Source organism: Pseudocercospora fijiensis, assembly GCF_000340215.1.
Source record: "Pseudocercospora fijiensis CIRAD86 unplaced genomic scaffold MYCFIscaffold_5, whole genome shotgun sequence".
NCBI lineage: Eukaryota > Fungi > Ascomycota > Dothideomycetes > Mycosphaerellales > Mycosphaerellaceae > Pseudocercospora > Pseudocercospora fijiensis.
Window position 1 is genome coordinate 3,226,662 of NW_006921536.1, and position 22,291 is coordinate 3,248,952.

Below are 22,291 nucleotides of genomic sequence, written 5' to 3' on the forward strand. Positions count from 1 at the left end.
CCACAGACGCGACAGCGAGGGCATCACGGATATGGACCAACCAAGAGGATGCGAATTATAATACACAGTAATGTCTGTCTTGATGATTCAGGAAGACTTTTCATTACTGCCTTCTTTGAGCACACTGACGACCTTTCGTTTCGCTGACCGCAGTCTCTCTTTCTTATAATCGTGCAGTGCACGAAGTCTGCTGGTGAGACCTATCATTCATCATGAAGCTACTTCAGACGGTGGCTTCATTATCTTTCACTTCGACAGCGCTCGCGCAGACATTCTCTGCATACACGGATGACAACGGCATAGCGTTCTGGCAAAAGACTTGGAGTACAGGAATTGGAGATGGCAACGCACAATTCGGCATGGCATTACCTCCCGCGAACGCGACTGACTACACTGACGAGTACATTGGACGTCTCGTCGCCACGATCCCCGAGGGAGGAACCTGGATGGGCCTCACGCACACAAGTGGCATGACCAACTCGTTGATTCTCTTAACCTGGATCAACGGCGAAGAAGTCATGTCTTCCTTCCGCTATGCTTCCGGATACGTCGAGCCAGACATCTACACTGGAAACGCCTCTCTAGGCGTCATCTCCTCTTTCGTGAACGAAACTCACTACGGACTGACGTACCGCTGCAAAGACTGTTGGAGATGGGAGCAAGATGGGGCATCCAGTGCACAAGTCCCAAAGACAACGTCGGCAGCATTACAGCTAATGGGTTGGGCACAAGCGACGCAAGCTCCAAAAAACCCCGAGCAAGCTGACGCAGGAATCGTTCAGCATGCTTCCGCCAATGTCTTCGCGGCAACAGTAGCCTCTGCTCGTAATGCAGCGTACACGTCTTGGGTTTCTCTTGCGACTGCACCTGCTACAGCGACTTCCAATGGCACTTCTCCAACCAGTACTGCTACTGGCACATCTGGTGGAAATTCCACAGCTTCCGCGACAGCGACAGCGACCTCGACTGCTGCCGTTTGCGGCAATGACACTTCCATCACCAGCCAGTCCTGGGACTACATCGTCGTCGGCTCCGGAGCCGGTGGAATCCCAGTCGCCGACAAGCTGTCGGAATCTGGTGCAAGCGTTTTACTCATCGAGAAAGGCCCGCCATCTTCCGGTCGTTGGGGAGGCACAATGCGTCCTAGATGGCTCGAAGGCTCGAACTTGACACGATTCGACGTACCAGGTTTGGACAACCAGATCTGGGTCGACTCCGCCGGCATCGCCTGTACAGACGTGGGTGTGATGGCAGGATGTGTTGTCGGTGGTGGTACGGCAGTCAATGCCGGTTTGTGGTGGAAGGCGAACCCGAGTGATTTCGATGTCGACTTTCCCGAAGGATGGAAGAGCAGTGATATGGAGGCAGCGATCGAGAGGACTTTTGAAAGAGTGCCGTTTACTGATTGTCCGTCGATGGACGGCATTATCTATCAGCCCGAAGGGTATAATGTCGTTGCTGGAGCTTTGGCTGCTTCTGGTTGGGACAATGTGACTGCGGATCTGGTGCCTGCGCAGAAGAACTTCACCTTCTCTCGGCCGAATCATATGTTCAGTAATGGCGAACGTGGTGGACCTATGGCGACCTATCTTGTCAGTGCCAGTGAGCGTGAGAACTTTAAGCTCATCACCAATACATCTGTATCTCGTGTGGTGCGTGATGGCAGTACGGCATCTGGAGTGGAAGTCGAAGCCTTCCTCGACGGCGGTCTTTGCGGCACGATAAAGGCCAACAATATCGTTCTCAGCGCAGGCGCTTTTGGCACGCCTAAGATCTTGTTTCGATCTGGTATCGGACCTCAAGATCAACTCCAAATCGTCCAGTCTGCAGAAAGTCATAGCATGATCGACAGCACTCAGTGGATCAACTTACCGGTCGGAGAGGGGCTCAATGATCACACAAGCACCGACATCGTTATTACACATCCCAACGTCACGACCTACGACTTCTACGCCGCGTACGATGATCCCATTCAAGACGATGTCGACAAGTATCTTGACAGCCGGAGTGGCATCCTCGCACAGTCTGCCCCGAACCTCGTAGCTAATTTCTGGCAGGAGTTCGAGGGCGCTGACGGCATCACTCGACAATTGCAATACACTGCTCGTGTCGAAACGAGCCACGACGTTGTCAGCGATTCGGCTGTTTCGATCACGCAGTATCTGGGTCGAGGTCAAACTGGGCGTGGAAAGGCCACGATCAGTAAAGGTCTCAACATGCTCGTGTCGGAAGTTCCATACCTTCAAGACGAGAATGATGTCGCCGCTGTCAAGGCAGGATTGCAGTCTTTGATCTCCACACTTAGAGCAGATCCAAGCATCAGCATCAAGTACCCATCCTCGAACCAGACTCTAGATGACTTCCTCGCCAACTACCCAGTCACCACAAGTGCTCGAACTGCAAACCACTGGATGGGAACTTGCAGGATCGGAAGGGACTCTGGTCTTGAGAATGGAACTTCGGTGGTCGATCTCGATACCAAGGTTTATGGAATGGATAATCTGTTCGTGGTCGACGCTTCGATCTTCCCTGGCATGACTTCGACCAATCCGAGCGCGTTGATCGTAAATGTGGCCGAACACGCATCAGAGAAAATTCTCGCGTTGAACGAGGGCTCGTCTAAGGGCAATAGCACGACGTGAGTTAGCATCAGTGCAGGTCCATCCTTACATTGACGGCGAAACTGATCACCATCACGAAAGCAGTACAGGGAATTCCAGCTTTCCCACGGCGTCCGCCAATAGTTCTTCACCGACCGGGTTTTCGTTGTCTGGCACAGCTGCTGCTACCGGAACTGCTGCTCCGAGTGCTGCTGCCGGTCTGGCATCGATCAATCAGCAATGTGGTGGACTGGGCTTCACAGGGCCAGAGGGATGTGAAGCAGGTCTGGAGTGCCGTCAGTGGAATCAATATTACTACCAATGCGTTGAAGGATGATTATAGCCTGTAGAAATATCCAAGGGTGTCGTTCAAGACGCGGCATCTGTGGACACCAAGCCTCGATATTGCTATCTTCGAGACGGGATGGACCGTCGTATGGGGCCGATACGGATAGCAGCACACTTTGCAGCATATTATCAGTGCATAGCTCGGGCGAAGATAGCATCTGCATTGCATGAATGCGGTAGAACATCATGATTCGAGGTCCGTTATCAATGCCTCCACGCTTCGTCATGCGCTGCCCTGGACGTGCTGTTCCCTGCGCATTTACGGGCTCATGACCACTAGAATATGCTGGGAATTGCTTTGCACCTCTCCTGGCTTCCTGATTCCTGAATCGACATGTGAAGTCATTGCTCGACAATGCACCCCGCTTCACACCTCCAACGACAGCTCATAGAATACAGCTCATCGCGTGACTCAGCTGCGCGATGCGATGCAATCTCTGCTTTGAACGCCGCCGGCGCCTGCTAGTTCTATGCCACTGCCAGCCAGCAGGCTCTCCTCCACTTCCATCGGGCGGAGCCGGAGCTGATATAATATGGGCGAGCAACAGCATCAATAAGCCGTATAGAGGCGTGGAGTCGACGACAGAGCCATTCTGCCAATTTCCCTGAACATCACCCATCGCCGCTGCTCTTCTATATCGAATTCTACGGCCCGGTGCAGCCATATTAACGTGCATCCCACCCCACGCTGCAAGTCACTCTGCACTCATCGGGAGAGCTGCAAACCACATACCAAAAGCTACTCGGCGGCCGTCGTGGGTGAGGGAAAAGAGAAGCTCAGTGGCCGAAAGCAACACACCCCACGCCGACGCGCAGGCGTGCACAGCTTTCCCCAGGAATTGCGATTACCAACCTGCTGGACGACAGCTACTACTGTACTACACTACCATCAGGGCTAGCACCGTAACCACAGCACAGTCGCAGCGTCCCGAGTACATATCATTCAGCCTCCTCCGCATCTCACCTCCCAGCATCTGCTTGATCTCTGCTCTCTACCTTTGACTCTGTGCCACACTGTCCCTGCACTCTGGAGGCCCCCTATAGCTACTGGTCATGAACTTTCAGGCTGCCATATGCTCAGAATACCCGCTTCCAGTAGAGCCCGTCAACCGCTGAATGCGAACAATAGCTCACGAGCACTTGGACACTAGGCTCGTTGAAGTAGATTAATCCATACTGCCCAGCTGCTGAAGCAGTTGTTGCCATACCCCCCCGAAGCACATCCTCTTTACAGTGCTTCCTGCGTCGATGGGCCAGCCCATTGCGGGATCTAGCACTCTCTTGAATGCTCAGATCGGTTTCTTGGTATGTAAAGAGCGTTGCAGCCATAAACCGGACTTCTACTGATAGACTTGAAGAAAACCCACTTGGCCCTCGTCCACATTCCTCCCTCCGCCTTTCCCCTCTTTATTCAGCCTATACTAAGCCTGCTCCTCCACAATGGGCTACGAGATGAAGATGGTGCCATAATACCGCCAAGGCGGCCCTGGAATTTCTGGCACCCCTTTGTGAACGTCTCGATTACGCCCAACGAATGCTCCATCGTCTGCCCGCGTGACGAAGCCGAAGCCCTTTTCGCACCATTGATTGGAGACCTCAGCCCGGCGTTACAGAAGAGTGTATCAATCAGCGATGAAGATTTCTCCGTCATCACAATTGGAGGAGAGGGCCTAGATGCCGGACAAAGGGTTCTTGACTTGACGAGTCCGCTCGCCTTGGCAGGCATTCCGATTTTCTTCATCACCAGCTACTACTCGGACTTCATTCTAGTTCCTCTCAGCATGAGGCCGAAAGTCATTCATGCTCTGGAAGAACGTGGATTCGTCTTCGAAGCAGATAGCGAAGATGGAGAGGCCGGACACATGACGAACCCTGCATCACCGCTTTTGAATCAGCGATATTCTTCATCATCTCCGTCCTCCGACGGTGTCGCGTTCGGATTCATGCCAGTGGCAACCACTCCGCCTCCCACGACCATCTCCGATCTCCAGGCCAAAACATTCAAGACCCTCGCTCGCAATAAAATCTCCCCTCACGTCGACACTTCCATCGCGCTCGTCACTTGCGCCGGAATCAAAGACAGCACTCCCAACGCATCAGAAGCCAACTTCACCGAAGGCAAACTCCAACTCGGAATCGCAAAATGCCTGACCTCCTACCCTCGCCCAAAATTCTTCTCCATCACCCTCACAGACAACGAATCCGCTTCCTTGACGATGGAAAGGCGCTTGCTCTCTCACTTCCCCGACGAAGGCGAAGGTTTACTGTTGGGAACCGAGAGTCCCGAACAAATCCCCATCACGTTGGATTTGAGACATCTTCCACTCGAGAGCACGGGGATTGTCTGTGGTGTCTCGAGTCGGTTGACGGATAGCATGAAGCGACGGATTGGAAGGGAGATGTTTAATATGAGTTATCTGAGCACGTCGAGGGCGGGGCATGTCATTGTGTATGAGGATGAGTTGGAGGATGCTATGGAGGCGCTGCGAGGTGCGCAACAAAATGGTTGTGCGTGAATTGATGATGATGATGATGATGGTTAAAAGTCAAAGTTCTCGGCTGGCTTTCAATGATATGATACGTACGATACGATCTTTGTCCGGCTTGAATCTTTGCATTCTGGGTTCAATTCAACATGGATCTGGTCGACTTGTGGTCGAAATGTCAAGGTCAACAGTGAGGGAGTGAGAGATCGGCTTGGTGAAATCAGAATCATGCATCCATCCCTGTTCTTTTACTCCGAGTCCATCTTCCCTTCCGGGCGATGTCAGTCTGTCTAGTGGGGTATCCATACCGTATCTCTTGGCTAGTGTTTGTGAATGTATTATCAACAAATGCAATGACCTGTCCATTCGATACAAAGGCTAAGTGAGTTCTGCGTCTGGTACGTAAGTAAGTCTTACTATTCTGAGATTTACCAAGTCACTCTGGAAAATGAAGCTGAATATAAGGGATTCGCCCGCTAGCAATCAATTCAATGCGAAGCAGGAAATCAACATGAGCACCTAATCCTTCTTCGGATCTCTTCGCTCTTACTCCTTTACCGCCCACCAACCGAAGCAGCAGCCTGCTCCGCAACTCTCGCTGCAGTAATCTTATGCAAATTCTCCTTGATCTTCTCATAAGCAAGTTGTTCACTTTGCTCAATGCCACCGACCTTTCCGAGGGAATTCTGTGTCAGCAAATCTTAGCACGAGGAAAAGAAAAATCACATGAGGCGCGCAAGACCGCTACGAAGACTTACTATCTCCCACGCAGTCGTCAACATTTTCTCCTCGACTTCGTAGTTCCTTCCAGCGGTGGAGTAAATGAATTGCCCGGTTCGGGTCTTGTCGGCCATGAGCACAGCGACTTGTCGAGCGACGACGTCGGGTTCTTGGGTTTCAATGCCGGTGTTCTCGAACAGCTCGCGAGGCACGAGGCCGGTTAGGGTCCATGATGGCCCAATGGCGTTTACGCGAATGGGAAGATCGTTTTCTTGGAAATTTGGAATTGCGCCACGCATCCAGCCTAAAACGCCATGCTTCGCTGTTGTGTAATCCCAAGCCTCGAATCGCTGGAATGATGATGCAGATGCAGTGCATACGATACTGCCGCCTTTGGGCTCCTGTTTCTTCATGTAGTGAATACCAAGGTAGGAAGTGTTGATCATGCCTCGCAGATTGATATCGTAGACGATGGTGTCAGGCTCCTTGAGGTCGCCAGTTTCATCGTATCGATCGTCGAGGTAGTTCACCTTGGGTCCGATGCCTGCGTTTGAAAAGACGTGGTCAATGCGGCCATGCTTGGTGGCTGCTGTGTTGAACAGTATCTTCAAGGCTGTCCAGGAAGTAACATCCGTCCGCACGAATGTCAATCTGTCATGTGATACTGGCGCATCTTGGAGATCACCCATGAATACGTGAGCTCCAGTATCCAGCAATAGCTTTACTGTGGCCAGTCCAATGCCAGAAGAACCACCAGTGACAACAATGACCTGGTCCTTAAGGGATGCGAAGTCCTCGGGCTTGATGAAGAACTGTGCCATGCTGGAGGGTTAGAAGTGCTGGATGTTGTTGTATCAAGAATGTATGAGAAACACAAGGGTGTCTGAAAAGAATATAGATGTCAGTGGTGCAGTGAGGGAAGAGGCGGGAGGATATCAAAGTCTAATGGAAGACTCGGTCGTATGCTGCGTCGATGGCTATTATTGGTGCGCCAGCTCAGAGGACCCCGCTCCAACTGATGTAAGAAGGAAGAGAGTCGTGCTCGTCGACTCTGCAGTGACAGTAGTAGTGAGCAGTGATGACATGCTCCATGGGTGGTCCTCGTACGTGAGCTCCATGCTTTCCTTACGAGAAGGATGCGGGCGTGCGTGACAATACATCGGCTGCTCAAGATGGCAGTTGCAGCGCGCGAGCTGAATGTCGCGATGGTGGCATAGTGTGGCCTGCCGATGGCGTAGAGTAGTGAGAGTGCCCTATCCGAGGTGCACTGAGTAGTGTCACATGTCTCCTTTCTCAGAGCTCAGACGCCGCGCCAAGACGGCGCCAGCCAGACGCTGCTGAATCAGCTGAAGGCTCGATCTGTACCTGGCTCATTTTCAACCTCCATCACACTGCGAATCCTGACTTCCTCTCGCCGCCTGAGGCATGTAGCACGCCCTACGACCTCTTACCAAGTCCAGTAGTATACAACTTGCAATTCTCCTACCCACTCGTCCTTCTCGTCTTCCCTTCTGTGACTCACTTGAACCGGAAGAAAGGCAAGAGGCATTCAAAAGCACGCTGACAGATTTGAGTTCCTACTAGCTCCGAAAAAGACTTTCTTGCCATTGTCATTCACACAATCACCTTTTTTCAATTTCGGCGAGAAAACGACCCATCTCTCTCATCCCTCAAAATGGCCACCAACGGCAGCAACATCTCGCCTTTCCGCTACAGCAAGGCCACCGACGACACCACCACCGCAACCAACAATGGCCACTCCTCTGCCTCCCCCGAACCCATCACCGCCGCTTCGACCAAACAAACCAAAATTCTCCAAACCACAACCTCCAACCCCTCAGTCCAATCCTTCGCCGTAAAAGCCGGATTGGCCCAAATGCTCAAAGGCGGCGTAATCATGGACGTAGTCGACGCAGCTCAAGCCCGAATCGCCGAAGAAGCCGGAGCCTGCGCCGTCATGGCTCTCGAAAGAGTCCCAGCCGACATCCGCAAAGACGGCGGCGTAGCCCGCATGTCCGACCCCTCCATGATCCAAGAAATCATGCGAACCGTCACCATCCCCGTCATGGCAAAAGCTCGAATCGGACATTTCGTGGAATGCCAGATTTTACAGGCGGTAGGAGTGGATTATATTGATGAGAGTGAGGTGCTGACGCCGGCGGATCCGGTGAATCATGTTGATAAGAATGCATTCAATACGCCTTTTGTGTGCGGGTGTAGGGATCTTGGAGAGGCACTAAGAAGGATTTCCGAGGGTGCGGCGATGATCAGGACCAAAGGTGAGGCGGGGACGGGAGATGTCGTGGAGGCTGTGAGACATATGCAGACGGTGAATGCGCAGATTGCTAGAGCGAGTTCAGCCTCTGAGGCGGAACTCAGACAGATGGCTAGGGAGTTGGAGGTTGATCTTGCGCTGTTGAAGCAGACTGCACAGCTCAAGAGGTTGCCTGTGGTCAACTTTGCGGCTGGTGGGATTGCGACGCCTGCTGATGCTGCGTTGATGATGCAGATGGGTTGCGATGGTGTATTTGTGGGATCGGGAATCTTCAAGTCCGGAGATGCTGCGAAGAGAGCTAAGGCTATTGTGCAGGCTACCACACATTACAATGATCCTAAGGTGTTGGCCGAGGTCAGCATGGGTCTTGGAGAGGCTATGGTGGGCATCAACTGTGACAAAATGGCGCCAGAGGAGAAGTATGCCAAGCGTGGATGGTAAAGTGGAGACGAGTGGTTGCACTCTTTTGTATGTATGCATAGCAATGGCGTCTCCTCTCGGCAAAAATAGCGAAGGATCAACTTCGGAGAACCAGCGCCTCACCGCGGCTGGAGCTAGGGTATGCATGAACGTAATACGAGATGATCATGGACTGAATCGAGGCTGTATCTCAAATACTGTCGTTACTCTTCTATACATTGGTGCGCGCGCGCCCAGACATTACACTTTACGCTGCATATTCAGCGACTAATGCTATCTAGCCAGTATCCTCTCCATCTTCCTCATATGCGCATGTCCTCCGCGATAATCTTATACTCCTTCCTCTTCTTCGGCGTCTTACTCATCCTCTGCTTGACTTTCCCAATCAATCTCGCCAAATGCGGAAACAGCTGTCTCTCAGCCACGTACGATACTGCAAACCCACCGATCCCCAGCGCAAGGACGAATAAACGAAAACTGACGCTCATCCACGTCAACTCCATCAAACCTTCAACCCATGGAGCAGGGTCGAAGAGCATGTAGCTTGAAATGGCAAGTGCGACTAGGATGGTGATCACGAAGGGTAAGTTGTGTCGCATGGATTGCCGGAATGGCTTGCCGACGGAAAGTACAATGGCGGAGAGGATGTACTGGTAGCATGAAATGTTGAATAATGCCGTGTTCTCTGAGTTCAAGCTGTTGGAGTGCTCCGGGTCGATGATGGGTGGTTGGTACCAGGGCTGTTGTCGTACAAACCACCATCCGATGAATTGCACGACCACGCAAAGAACGATTTGTCCTAGCAGTGGAGTGAGGACTTTTCGGCTGACCAGACTGGCGGTAGGTCGCTTTCGGGAGAGTTCGGGATATGGTCCCGTCCAACCCATGAAGATGGCGATCGGGAGGATGAGGAGTAGATCAATGTACAAGAATTGGAAATCGCCGAGGTTGCTGGCAGAGGCGTAGAGGAAGCTGACCGACGTGAACTGAATGGCCGAGTACAGGGACATGTACTTGAAGCAGCTGAAGCTGGTGACGAGCGCGGCACGGCCTTCGCGTATGACCGACGGGACACAGGAGATATCGAAGACACGACTTGTGAAAGGAGCAGCCACGGACGCTTCGGCCTCGGAAAGCGAGATGCCAACATCTGCTGCTTTGAGGGCACCGCAGTCGTTGGCACCATCACCGCAAAAGCCGGCACAGTAATCGATGCTTTGGAGCTTTTCGATGAGCTCGTGCTTTTCATCTGGCGACATGCGTGCAAAGACTTGGCCGACGACAAGCATTTCTCGCAGGACTTTAGGCGATGCAAAATCCACCATCCAGCGGAACACATCGCCAGACACGGCCACGGAGTAATTACGAAGATTGGTGACGTCGTATGGTAGCGAAGAGTCGTGCTCGGCTGGCGGTGGTAATGGCTTCAAAGTGTTCTCATCAAGCTGGTAGACCGGATTGTCGACCGATTCCCAGCACAGCTTGGAAAGTGCCGTGTGCGCATCACCGTCAACGAAATGTGGGACGAAGCAATGCGCAGTCTTGTCGATGAGGCTGCACTCTCTGGCCACACTGATGGCAGTAAGAATGTTGTCTCCGGTGCACATCACAGTGCGAATGTTGGCATCGCGGAGTTCCTCGATGATTTTCGTTGTGCTTTCTTTCAGCTTGTTCTCGAAGATGATGAAGCCAGCAAAGTCGAGGTCAGACTCAACCTGATCTCGCTTCTGCTTTTGTAGTTTGAGCCAGTTGAATTTGAAGATGTGCTTTGTTGCGCATGCGATCACACGGTAGCCACGATGGGTGTAATATGCCAACAGATCATCGTAGTCAGGAGGGAAGCTCTCGGGCTTGCAGATGGTCTTCATTGCTTCAGGAGCGCCTTTGACGAAGACGTCTGCACTTTTGCCGCCCATTTGTCGTACAACAACGCTAGCACGGCGAAGCTGCGACACGAATTCGAAAGACCTCATGACACCGAGCTCGATTGCTCTTCGGCTTTCGGGAGTGCCTTGCTCTTCATCGAGATCGAATTCCATGCCAGGTGGTGGTCGAGCGACGGAAGGCACAAGCGAATTGTTTTCTTCTTCTTCGCCCGTTGGCTCAGCACCTTCCTCATACTGCCAGCCGGTCCATTCGAACATTTTAAGGTCAAGCGGGTCGCCAATGAATTCATCATCCACGATACGGAGCGAATGGCAAGTTGACATGGTGTATAAGATTGCCTTGTTGGCATTGTAGTCCATGGTAGGATCTCGTTCATACTGAGCACCAGGTAGCAGGGTATGCGACTCGGTCAACAGATCGCTGAATCTATTAGCCGGGCGCGAGACAACGCGTACACCCAGAACATCGAGGCCATCCTCAGTAAGAGTTCCTGTCTTGTCGAATGCCATGACATCGATCTTGCCACCAACATTGACACGCTGCGGGCTAATGCAGAAAATCTGCTTGCCCTTTAGACGACTGAGCGCAAAGTTGGTGCCAATGGTAAGAGTCGCAGGGAGTGCTGGCGGAACAACGATCGTGATGAGGTCCAATGCGCGAACGACAATGAGGTGCCATTCCAATCCGAGACGAATAAAGTTGACGAGCGAGGCAATGAAACCGATTCCAGCAATGACTGCCATGACGGAGATGTATCGAAAGGAATCTCGATAGAACTTGAATCCGGAGGGCTTGGGGAAGAGCATCGATCGGACCAAGGCGCCTTTGGTGGTATTGAACCCAGTTCTGACCACAAGGGCCAAGGCAGCAGCCTCGTCACTCTTGTCATCCTGTGGTCGTCGAGCTCTAATGATCTTCGTACCGCTGAACAACATATGCTTGGCGACATCGGCATGAATCGTGGATGCGCTCAAATTCAGCATCTCTAGAGTGTCGTCTGAACCTGGAGTCTTGGAGACTGGCACAGATTCACCTGTAAGCATGCTTTCATTGACGATGCAGTCACCTGATAGAAGTATGCTGTCGCATGGGAATTGACCAAGATTGGGATCCGTGACTTCGTAGACGTCTCCCGGCACAAGCTCGCTCGAGTCCACGTAGCGCCAGAAACCGCCGCGAAGCACGCGAATGTCGCACTCAAAGCGCGCAATGTCTCGCAATCGGTTCATGGTCGCTCTCGTCTCGATGAGAGTGGTTGTGACACTGACTACAGAGATGACAAAGATGCAGGCGGCATAGTAGTAGTACGAGTCCAGGGACCACAGAATAATGCTGGCGATCTGGAAGACGTAAAATGGGTGGAAAGCCTCGTCCATCAGGAGCTGACCAATGGTCTTCTGCTGAATTTCAATCGCATTCTTGCCAAAGATGCGCTCTCGGATGCCCTGCTCATCACCATCGATACCTGCTCGTACAGCGGTGATGTTTGTCCAAGCAGGATCCTTCCAAGTATTGCCAAGTACGAATTTGTCCTTTGATGGGTGGTATGCGAACCGAATGTAGCGGTAATCGAGGATGCGCAACTCGTCGAGAATTGGATCATCATATTCGTCGTAGTCCTGCCACTTGGCTTTGCTGACGCCAAAGACTTGTGACAGAGATTGGCCAAATTCCTGTTTGCTCAAGTCCTTGACCTCCATCTCTCCCCATTGATTTTCAATGACGACCCAGTCGCACTCGCCCAGCGGCGTTTGCCTACCTACGAGCTTCACGTACCATCGTGGAAGCCAGCGCAGGAGTAAGTACGCCACCCCACCAGTGCAGAGAGATAGTGCCGAGTACAATGCGAAGCCAAATAGCGATGTCTTGAAACCTGTGGCCACGATAGTCATGTCCTCGGTCAAGATGTAGATTTTCTGGCTGATCCTGCCACCGACGCGGAAACCACTCGTCTCTGATCCCTCGGAGTGGTGCCGTCTCAAGAGAGGACTCTGTAACGAATGCCGGGTAGAGTCTTCTGATCTGCGAGCGCCTCTTGAACTCCTTGAGGTTCTTGAATCACCCGACCCTTTGCTACCATTTCGTGGCCTAGGCGAAGCTATCGAACCATTCTCGTACCCGTTCTCAAGGTCTCGGTCCATTTCTGGCTCAAGAAATGTGTTCTCGCCATTCAGACTCTGGCTCTCCAGGCCCTCTTCCCCAATGATCAGCGCCTCTTCCGCATACTCCTCCTCATCGAAGTCGCGCTCTTCCTCATAAAAGGCAAAGCTGGCCGTCGAATCTCTCCTCGATCGCCTATGGAAGAAGGAGCTGGAGGCGGTCGGCACGCTTTCAGACATGGGCCCAGAAAAGATCTCATCCTGAGCCATCTCGACATCGCCGAGGAAGCTGGCCTCGCTCATATTGCTGGAGCGCCTGTACAAGGCTGAACTCTGCCGCGAATCATCGTCGGCCATCGCGTCGCGCAAGGATAATGAGGCCCCGTGTTATCGTAGTCGGTGGTCCGTAGATATGTAGGCTATACCAGGGTGGGAGACGGGGTGTCTCTGTCGCATCGGCATTGGACCATGTCGGATGGCTACTCTCGTCTCGCGGCGAAACCGTCCTGCGCGTTTCTCGTTTCTATGCCGTGTTTGTCGAGGCGGAAATGTGCCTTCGGAGTCAATCGGTCCCCTTTCCGTCCCGGCGCTTTCACATGCGAGCATGGATTGCTAGAATACTTGACACCGAGATCGACGCGGCCTAAACGTGAGGAAACGCTCTCTGCGAGCTGCTAGACCATGGATCCATCGCCAAATATTAATCACGGCATTGCTGCCTCAATCTACAGTCCACTGGACTCATCAAAGAGGGAGTTCCGCCTGATTCGCTTTGTTGGTGGGCGTCGTGAGCTGGCATGGGCGCTGGGCACATCGTCCTTGCTCGAAGCCCAGGCCTTTACAGCACTGTCTTACTGCTGGGGCAAGGCTGAAAAAACAGACCAGTGATCGTGAATGGCCATGAATTCCAGGCTCGGCCAAGTTTGTACAGCTTTCTTGTGCAGATGGCGAGCGAGAATAGACGGGACTGGTTCTTCGCCGATGCGATTTGCATCAACCAGGACGATATCTACGAAAGATCTCTTCAAGTCACGTACATGGGCGAGATCTATCGGAAGGCACTCGAGGTGATAGCCTGGATATATCACGAAGATACTGACGATCCAAAGCTCATGACACAATCACACATTGAGAAGCACGTCCGAGAGCTCCAGATGAAGGAGAAGCGAGAGGCAGTCGAAGGTGCAGATCTCCAGCCAGACGAGCGTAAGCTCCTGACCAGTCTCCATGACTTGGCATGGCAGCTTGCAGCCTCAAGCGACTATTGGTCTCGTCTATGGATCGTGCAAGAAATTCTCCTTGCGAAAAAGCTCACGATCAGGTGGTATTCATTCGCCTTCGACTGGGACAACATCCGAACTCTGCAGATCGATGGTGTCAATATCCCGTCCATTGAGCTGCATGAAGATGGACGCCCATTGAAGCCACATGCTCTGATGGTACGTCGCACTCTCATTCTGCTTCATCAAGTCGTGCAGGAGCACCTAGTAAGAGGATTGATCCGGGCTGTCATGTCACGGGTGCGAGTATGCGATATGAATGCTAAAAGTCAGCAGACAATGCGCAAGGCGGGGCTTTTCCAGTACCATCACTTGCCCAACAGTGCCGAGAATTCGATCATGTGCAAACAGCTTTGGCACTGGCATAATAGCGCAGGCCGGGATCTGCACGCCGGTAAGCTTCTCTCCTTCCAAGAGGCAGTGCAGTTCTTCTCTGCGCAACTATGCAAAGTAGCTCACGACAACGTCTTTGCTCTTCTTGGTATTGCCGAGTGCTGCATCGAGCCTGATTACAACATGCCAATGATGGAGCTGTATACAAGCGCGCTCTTCAACTACATGCTCTGCCTGTGGTCACGAAGGTCGTCGATGGCACACAACGTGGACGGTACCAAGCTGAACAACTGGGACACTCTGAACTCAGTTGGCTTAGATTATGACAAGCTCAAATCCCTGGGCGAAGCGCTTATGCATGCTTTTCAACTCGATCCGTTTCACGGGGTCGTGTTCCTCATATCCTACCATGTCTGCAAACGATTCGTCTCGAATGCTGCCATCTTAGCACAGCAAGGTCTTGCCTCGAACTGGCTTTTCCATACGGAGTATACGAGATTGGAATTCGGCAGCGCAAACGACCTCCTGAAGCGGAGGTGGTATGAGTCGAATGACATGGCTCTGAGGCGTTTCCACAATGATCTCCTGGATCGCTCTCACAAAGCATTAGATCGACACAACAAGTATGAGAAGACAGACAGAGAATTGGCCGCTCCAACTCATCATCAGCTGAAGGCGCCTGCAAATGATGGTCGCGTCATGCGACACTCTGAATGGATACGTGCCACCAACGATGTCTGCGACAAGATCTGGGAGCGCTGGTCGTCTCATGCATCAAGGCCAAGCCTGGATGCTTTCACAGCCTGAGAATAAGCCAAGCGAGAAACCTTGGTGAAATGCTTCAGAGTACAGCCTGCTTATAAACGGCGTCGCAGAATCGCACAAGGCTTCTAGGAAATCTTGATAAGTATCACAACCTCAGTGCAGAATGAGCTTGAGCACAGCCGAGAAATCCTTCGCATCTTGCAAAGTGTACATATGATGTCTAGAGCGGAGTGAAGAGAATGAAGCGACGCTAATATATATTGTGGTGCTAAATTTCGACCATCAGACCCACTTCGCCGGTCCGCAGCTTCCCGATTGGGAACTCTTCGCTCTGGAACACAAGATCCTGCAACATTCCTGGGTAACAACGACTAAGGGTATTGACGTGCCCATACCGCCCTCTCGAAATAACCTGGCCAGCAACACAGACTTTCGCGTGATTGCGATTCAAGGGGCTTTTCACCTAGACTCCTGCCACGACTTCCATCCAGGGCGTTCCTCAAACCATCCAAGCTCCTCCTCGCGCTCCTCGCTGAGCGTGACTGTGATATCATCTCCGCCCTCCTCATCTCCGTCGACCATCTCTCCTGCTCCGGCACCGTGCTCATATCTATCTATATCAGGTCGCGCATCATGTCCCTGATCGCCTTGCTCTCCACCGTCGGTATGCTTTGCTTGGTCGGCACCCTTCGTATCCAGGGATGGCTTCTTCTCCTCGAAGTCCTCGGTTCTCGCAATTGGGATTTCCATGACGACTCAGGAATTTGATGCAAGGTTGTCTATCGTGAGGTAGTGAGCGTCTGTTAGCCTGGATTGCAGCGTCGACTTACCTTTAGAACCTCGAGATTGTAGCACATATATCTGAGGCTCTTCAACAACTTCGGGCCAGTGCCTCCTGCCCCCTTGTGTTTGGTATAGAAGATACGAGTCGAGTATAGTGCAGCGCTCTTTCGAGGCACCTTGAATACTCGCACAGACCTTGTGTTGTGGGTACCTGCAAACGCAGCCTCTATTTTAGGGCCCGTGCGTGTGAAAGCCGGTTCAGGGCACTCTGATGAGATACCTGCTTAGAAGGTGCTTCGAGTGACGAAATATGTGGAAAAAGTTTCCAGTCCGAATATGTGCAAGGCAAGCTGTTTGCTGCGTGAAAGGAGAGATGCAAAGGAATTTCCATTGCTCTGGGAGGTTCCTGTCGGGCTCAAGCTTTTGTTCTTTTCCATCCTAGACATTTCTGCCATTTTGGCGCATCGCTAAATATGAGGCGCCTCATGGCGGTGCACCAGTCCCGTAAAATCCCGTACCAGGGACAGGGAATTGCATCGCTGCAAGATCTGCAGGACTAAAGTTCCAGTCATCGAAAGTCCACGCAGCGATCTCGTCCAGATCCAACATCTGCGTGGGATCTGTCATGCCGGATTGCGCGGCGCCCGCAGTCGTGGCGGGATTGCTAGAAGGATAGTAATCTAACATGCCTTGATTCATCTCCTTTGGACCGACCGGAGCAGTATTGATTATCGTTGTGGTCGTGCCGGCAGGATTATCTTCTTGGCACGCCATGATCTTATAGTAAGGTCTTGTGATCTTGTCGATCGTTTCTTGCATGAAGACCAGCCTTTTCGAAGGTTCCTTCTTCGACATCATGTATCCATTCGCTGCAAGCAAGATCCATAACTGCCGCTGCTCTCGTCCAAAACGGATGACCTTGTCTGTCAACATCTCAATTACCTCTGGCACTAGTCGTAACGCAGCTTCGTCCATGGCACGGCCAAGGGCGTCGTCTGCATGAGGATTGTTTGCTGTAATATGGCACAATGACAAAGCTGCTCGAAGTTGATCATTGCAGAGCAACTCAAGAGCTTGGCAGCCTTTAGATGTGAGTGATTTATGGGCCTCTATCATCCTAGTCGCAGTCTCGATCAGGATCATGCGGGAGAAATCACGCTCCGCCTTTGTCTCCGCCGTTCTGATCTGGCGGTCGTGCAATACCAGGAGATACTGCCGTAAATTGATGGAGAGCATGGCGCGAGGTATCTCTGAACTTGAGCCAATCCATTCCGGCACGGATTGGAGGAAGTAGTCTATCTCATCAGTAAATCTCTTCGACTCTTCGAAAGAGACTGGCTGGCGAATGTTGTTCAGATATGTGTTGAGTGTTGCTCGAAGCTGGTGGGAATCGCTCGCCAGACAGAGAAACGATACGGGAGTAAAGTCGTTCGGTCTTCGGAGAGCAGGTAGGTGAGGCGTCTCTTGATCGATATCGTCGTCACTAATGTGTGTCGGAGCAGGACAATCGCTTTGCAACGCCCACGGCGCCGAAATCATTCCGCGATCGAAAGACGCTTGCAATTCCAGCTCGGTCACTGCTGCCCATACTCGTTTCCTCAGCTCTTTATCAAGCACCGAAGTCGGCTTTCGTATCAGGTCAGGCGTTCGATGCAGGCCTGCTGCCATGCAGAAGCGAAGAACACTTCCACATTCGGTCCATGTCCTCTTAAACTTTCGTGCGGCTACTTGCTTCGCAACCAGCAGTATTACTCTGACCTGGAAGTCAATCGCTGCAACGTGCTTCTGGCTTTGTGCCAGCAGCCAATTATCAACCGCCGATATCCATGCAACGGCTTTCTCGCGTGCTGTGGAACTGTTCGCGCGGTACAGCCAAGGGGATGCGCTTGTCAAGCATTGGACAGCGGCCATCATAAGAAGAAGCATCGCCACGAAGTGCGGAGTGGCACTCTCGATCCCTTCTGTCCACATCTCAGTGTATTCTTTCCAGAACGATGGCAAATGGATGACGTGGTAGAGACTGCCATAACTGTCGAGGTAGAGTTCAATGAGCTGATCTGCTTCAGTTCTCAATGGCATCATCGCCTTAAGCTCGTCATCAGACACAGCAGAATAATTCGAGCCCGCATAGTCGACACGATTCTCAAGCGCGCCCATGTCATCCTTGATTCTGGCCAACGCTGGAAACTGGTCGAACATTTCTCGAGTAAAGCCATGCAGTTCCGGTATGCGAGCAATCAGTGCGCCGGGATGGGTGTTGCCGTGAAATTGGGTCTTGAACGATCGACCTCGGAGCAGTGTTGTTTCGCGATCCTGGTCGATGTTAGTCTTGTGTCTCCCGAGGAGCGTTGGTGTGCGTACCTGGACTGGTGCCACGAGTTCGCCGCCCGTGATGGACTCAGGCGAAGGTGGAAGATGCATCTTGCCGGGCTGGCCGGAGGCCTTTGCCAACAGTCCCTCCAGCTGCCTGATTCGGCCATCTTGATATTCTAATCGCGACAAAAGATCTCCTGTCGGGGCGGATGCGCCACTGGGTCGAGAGGAGTGGCTGTAGAAGGCGGGGAGTTTGGTGGAGTGATGGGATCCGGGCTTGTTCTCCTGTATTGGATCGCGCAGCGGGGCATCTGTAGCATCTTCCAGATACAAGCAATTCGAAGCTTGGCCTGCCTTGGTGCATCGACCACATGCTGGCAGCGCACGGTCACATTGAAGCTTTCGTCGGCGGCAGTCGTAGCAAGACAGCACCTTTCGCCGCCGCTTCCGGTCGTCACCTCCGCCGGCGTCTGGCGACCTCGTGCGAGGAAATTGTCTTCCCTCCGGCAGGAATGGGTCAGTAGGCATGATCTTCTGGCGCTATTAACGTCTGCCTTCGCTCCTGGACATTGTTCCTCTCCTTGTCCAGAGGCAGAGGCGAGACCAATGGGTACACAGTCAGATTTGCCCTAAGTCCGAGGCTACTCGCACGAGCTCGGATGAACGATTCCAGGGCCGAGGCTATCTCAGCTCTAGCACTCACTTGAGATTCCGCAGACGACAGCACCTGCCCTGTGACAGGCAAATTCCAGCAGGAAATTCATGGCCCATCGCCGTTGGCTATGCTAAGGGCAATATCAATGGCGCCAGATCCAGGCATTACGAGAGTTGCGAACAGTGTAAAACTCCGATCCCAGCTACTAGGTTCTTGTTGTTTTGGAGACTGATTACTTGTCCGTCCATATCGCCCTTGACGCCTACCATCCTACAAGCCGAAAATTGACATGCGATTGGTTCCGCCATTGTGTTTTCAATCGACATGAGCAGTCCCTCGTTTCGCCCACTGTTAAAACGACCTTTGTTGCGCAGCCAGTGCCCGAAGCCCTTGCGCTGATTCCCGTATCCGAAACTCCCTTTCTCCAGCAGCCACATCACTTTCCAATCACAAATTTGCCAGATCCTGGCACGGACGCTTCATTCGCCGCTGGACGATAATTGTCGCTTCTACGGTGCTCGTCTGTAGTGCTTGCTTATGTAGGGAGCCAAGTTCTGAGCTTGTCATCGATCTGTGCTGCCACAAAGCCACCTGCTGGTGCTCGAACTATGTGCTGATCGGGTGTCGTACGTCAGGTTCGCATTGTATCGTTGCAAGATCGTTGAGGATCCTGTAGCGTGGTAGTGAGAATAAGAGCAATATCTCGAGCGTCTAGCCCTCGTCTCGATAGTAGTAGCGAAGTGCCTGCTCGAGGTGCTCTTCGGAGTGGAGTTACATATTGACAAAGCGAAGTACGTTTGTCTCATTGTTGTCTTGTATTCACGTCCTGCCCGCTTTTTCATCTACCTCGCCTTCTTGTTCTTGCTTGTAATTTGGCTCAAAGCCTCGTGCTTGCCATGGTAATTGTAGTCGGTGAAGTCCATCTCGAAAGCATCGTACTCAGACGTGGCCGAAGAGACCGAAGACGATCTGCTCCAAGCACTGTCTCGACGTTTGGGAGTCTTGCAAGTGTGCGACGTAGCGGTGTCGTCGTCTTTGGCGAGACGCTCGAGAAGTTGGTGGACGGTGAGCTGGTATGTAGCCATGTTCAATTGTCTTAAACTGCTCGTGGTTGTTTCAACTGACTTGATAAATAGGTGCCTCAAAAATTGATATGATTGCTCTTTGAGGTCTGCCACAAAGCTTCTACGTCAAGCGTGGGACTTCTGCCTATTTGTACTATGCGATCTAATCTGATCCTGCACGTATTGCAGGCCGGTCGAGACGCTAGTAAGTCCGAATAATCCTTGAAAAGGTACATTCGCACGAGCTGCGTTGCTCATCAGCGAGGCGGCCGTAGTGGATTTTGCCTCACCGTCCGGAAACTCCATGGCCGGGCACCGTCGGCTGCGGCGCTGCGCATAACACCGATCCCGACTTAACACCTTCCTCTAGGCAGCCATTCATCGCATGCGGCGGCTGTTCGAATAATGCGCAGATGGAAAGAGAATGCGATGCAGTCATTCTGCAGGCCGTATGGAGTTGGTCGCTTGTGTTGGAGGCGACCATGTGGCACTAGTTCGGCTTTTCTTTGACAAGCTCTGAGAGCTCCAGGTCCAGCGAGAGAGGCGTGGGGGATTTTCGGTTGCTATACTTGTCGTACAATACATGCGCAAGTGCATGCAAGACTACATTCTAGTTGATGAGCTTGCCGTAGAACGGTATGCCGCAAGCAGACAAAAGCATGCGTGCATCTCGGTCTTCTCGAGCTGTGGTATGAACAAACACATGTAGTCCAGGAATCATCTTGGGCGGGTACCTGTAGTGGATAAGGTCAATGTCTCTCTAACAACGACCACACTTCTTTCTGAAATCAACTCACATGTCATAGTTGACTTCGATCTCGGGGAACAACGCAACGTCCTCGCCGTTCAGACCAAATGCGATGTTTCCGCTGCTGTCTCCCGAGCTGCCCTTGACGCCCTTCCAGTCCTTGATTTTAGGCATGACAACATCGACAAGCTTGCTGAGGAAGTGGTACATGGTCTCACCACGCAAATCAGCAGTGACAGACAAATGCTGTCCTGCTTTTATGCCAAACGCAGCGACGCTCTTCGCGGTCTGATGCACTGTGACACGTCGGTTGGTGATGGCCTGTAAAACCATACCAGCGACGTGTAAATGCGCGCTGTCCTCTATTGCGCCCTTGACCATGGTGTGTACTGTGATGCGCTCCAGCTTAGGCACGTTGCGAAAGGTGATGGGTTTGCGCAGCAGTCGCAGAACATCACCACCTCGCGGTCCACGCAAGGGCCTGTTCTTGAAATATGGAGAGTCTCCAACCCACTGTCTCAGGCGCTGACCTTTCTTGTGTGGTTCTGTGCCAGGCGGGAAATGTTGGTAAGCCAATGTCATGAGATCTGGCGCAAAGGTTTCATGATAAGTCTGCTCGAGGCGCGGGAGCGAAAACGGACCAGGGCGAAACTCGCGTGAGGCTGGATCTGATGGAGGCGGAGGCTGATGGGGATGGAATGGTCCGCGGTAGTATCGAGGAGGCCGGAATTGGTATCTGGAAAAGAGTCAGCATCCAATGTACAGCAGCATCAAGCGAGTGCCATTACCTGCTAGCTGGCAACTGTGCTCTCCGCCGCCGCGACCTGCCAACAGGATCATATTCGCGCAGTCTCTCGTAAGCATTCTCGATGCCTGCGCCTAGAAACTCGGTGTGCTCCAGTTCCTGGATCTCGCTATCGGCCTTGCTGGCAGTCTGTTCTGTGGATGCTCCTGAGGTTTCAGTCGATGCGTAACGACGGCATTGTGATGTCCAGACTTGGCGCACAGGTCTTTCTGATAGCTGCAATCGCCTTAAGAGGGAGGCTGTGACCTCCTGCAATGCCATCATGCGGTATGGATGAGCGCGCAATGCTCATGCACACTTTCTCAAGATTCGATTTGGCACGCGGCCGCCGGAAGAGCCCCGCTGAGTAAGAGATGATTAAGACCTGGCTTCTAACAAGGACCCCACCTGTATCTTCAGCCTCAGGCACGGCAAAGGAACAGGCACCTCCATCTCCATACAAACAACCTCCCGAATCTCAGTTGCGCCTACCGTCCGTCGACACTCCTTCATGGAGCTATCGCGACTGAGGCGAATCGATCCATGTCCAGCATGAGCGGCGTCCATCGATTCCTCAGCCGACGCGACAAGAAGAACCCGCGAAACTCATCCCTCTCCAAAGTATGCACTACTCTCCCTTATTCCCTGCTGTCTTCTCTGAGCATTCACTATGTCCATGTCTATTTGGGAGGAGTCTTCATGCTTTGGTGCACTCTGCGACTGCAGAAACA

At 52.4% G+C, this 22,291-nt stretch overlaps 8 protein-coding genes across 8 annotated transcripts; 3 read left to right on the forward strand and 5 right to left on the reverse strand.

Annotated features, from left to right (window-relative positions):
• Nucleotides 1-212: 212 nt before the first annotated feature.
• Nucleotides 213-5,677, forward strand: MYCFIDRAFT_215593 (carbohydrate-binding module family 1 protein/Non-catalytic module family CDH; the record flags this gene model as incomplete). Its single annotated transcript, XM_007929387.1, has 4 exons — nucleotides 213-2,638; nucleotides 2,706-2,896; nucleotides 4,183-4,253; nucleotides 4,307-5,677. 4 exons carry the CDS (start codon nucleotides 213-215, stop codon nucleotides 5,462-5,464), a joined length of 3,846 nt encoding a protein of 1,281 aa, XP_007927578.1. The 3' UTR covers nucleotides 5,465-5,677.
• Nucleotides 5,678-6,156: 479 nt separating this feature from the next.
• On the reverse strand, nucleotides 6,157-6,975 carry MYCFIDRAFT_43376 (uncharacterized protein; the record flags this gene model as incomplete). Its single annotated transcript, XM_007928830.1, has 1 exon — nucleotides 6,157-6,975. One exon carries the CDS (start codon nucleotides 6,973-6,975, stop codon nucleotides 6,157-6,159), a length of 819 nt encoding a protein of 272 aa, XP_007927021.1.
• A 763-nt stretch (nucleotides 6,976-7,738) lies between these two features.
• Nucleotides 7,739-9,041, forward strand: MYCFIDRAFT_211557 (uncharacterized protein). The gene has a single exon (XM_007929388.1). It carries the CDS (start codon nucleotides 7,830-7,832, stop codon nucleotides 8,868-8,870), a length of 1,041 nt encoding a protein of 346 aa, XP_007927579.1. The 5' UTR covers nucleotides 7,739-7,829; the 3' UTR covers nucleotides 8,871-9,041.
• A 110-nt stretch (nucleotides 9,042-9,151) lies between these two features.
• Nucleotides 9,152-13,305, reverse strand: MYCFIDRAFT_203931 (uncharacterized protein; the record flags this gene model as incomplete). The annotated part of the gene is made up of 2 exons (XM_007929389.1): nucleotides 9,152-13,096; nucleotides 13,261-13,305. The coding sequence occupies 2 exons, from the start codon at nucleotides 13,303-13,305 to the stop codon at nucleotides 9,152-9,154; spliced, it is 3,990 nt and encodes a 1,329-aa protein (XP_007927580.1).
• Nucleotides 13,306-13,779: 474 nt separating this feature from the next.
• Nucleotides 13,780-15,255, forward strand: MYCFIDRAFT_83590 (uncharacterized protein; the record flags this gene model as incomplete). Its single annotated transcript, XM_007929390.1, has 1 exon — nucleotides 13,780-15,255. The coding sequence occupies one exon, from the start codon at nucleotides 13,780-13,782 to the stop codon at nucleotides 15,253-15,255; it is 1,476 nt and encodes a 491-aa protein (XP_007927581.1).
• A 234-nt stretch (nucleotides 15,256-15,489) lies between these two features.
• On the reverse strand, nucleotides 15,490-16,392 carry MYCFIDRAFT_211558 (uncharacterized protein). The gene is made up of 2 exons (XM_007929391.1): nucleotides 16,044-16,392; nucleotides 15,490-15,992 (listed from the first exon to the last, which is right to left on the reverse strand). The coding sequence occupies exon 2, from the start codon at nucleotides 15,961-15,963 to the stop codon at nucleotides 15,673-15,675; it is 291 nt and encodes a 96-aa protein (XP_007927582.1). The 5' UTR covers nucleotides 15,964-15,992; nucleotides 16,044-16,392; the 3' UTR covers nucleotides 15,490-15,672.
• Nucleotides 16,393-17,001: 609 nt separating this feature from the next.
• Nucleotides 17,002-18,753, reverse strand: MYCFIDRAFT_96071 (uncharacterized protein; the record flags this gene model as incomplete). The annotated part of the gene is made up of 2 exons (XM_007929392.1): nucleotides 17,002-18,331; nucleotides 18,395-18,753. Coding segments are annotated over 2 exons (1,689 nt in total), but the record flags the coding sequence as incomplete, so codon positions are not given.
• Nucleotides 18,754-20,147: 1,394 nt separating this feature from the next.
• Nucleotides 20,148-21,842, reverse strand: MYCFIDRAFT_60333 (uncharacterized protein; the record flags this gene model as incomplete). Its single annotated transcript, XM_007928906.1, has 3 exons — nucleotides 20,148-20,762; nucleotides 20,826-21,512; nucleotides 21,565-21,842. 3 exons carry the CDS (start codon nucleotides 21,840-21,842, stop codon nucleotides 20,639-20,641), a joined length of 1,089 nt encoding a protein of 362 aa, XP_007927097.1. The 3' UTR covers nucleotides 20,148-20,638.
• Between the last annotated feature and the right edge of the window lie 449 nt (nucleotides 21,843-22,291).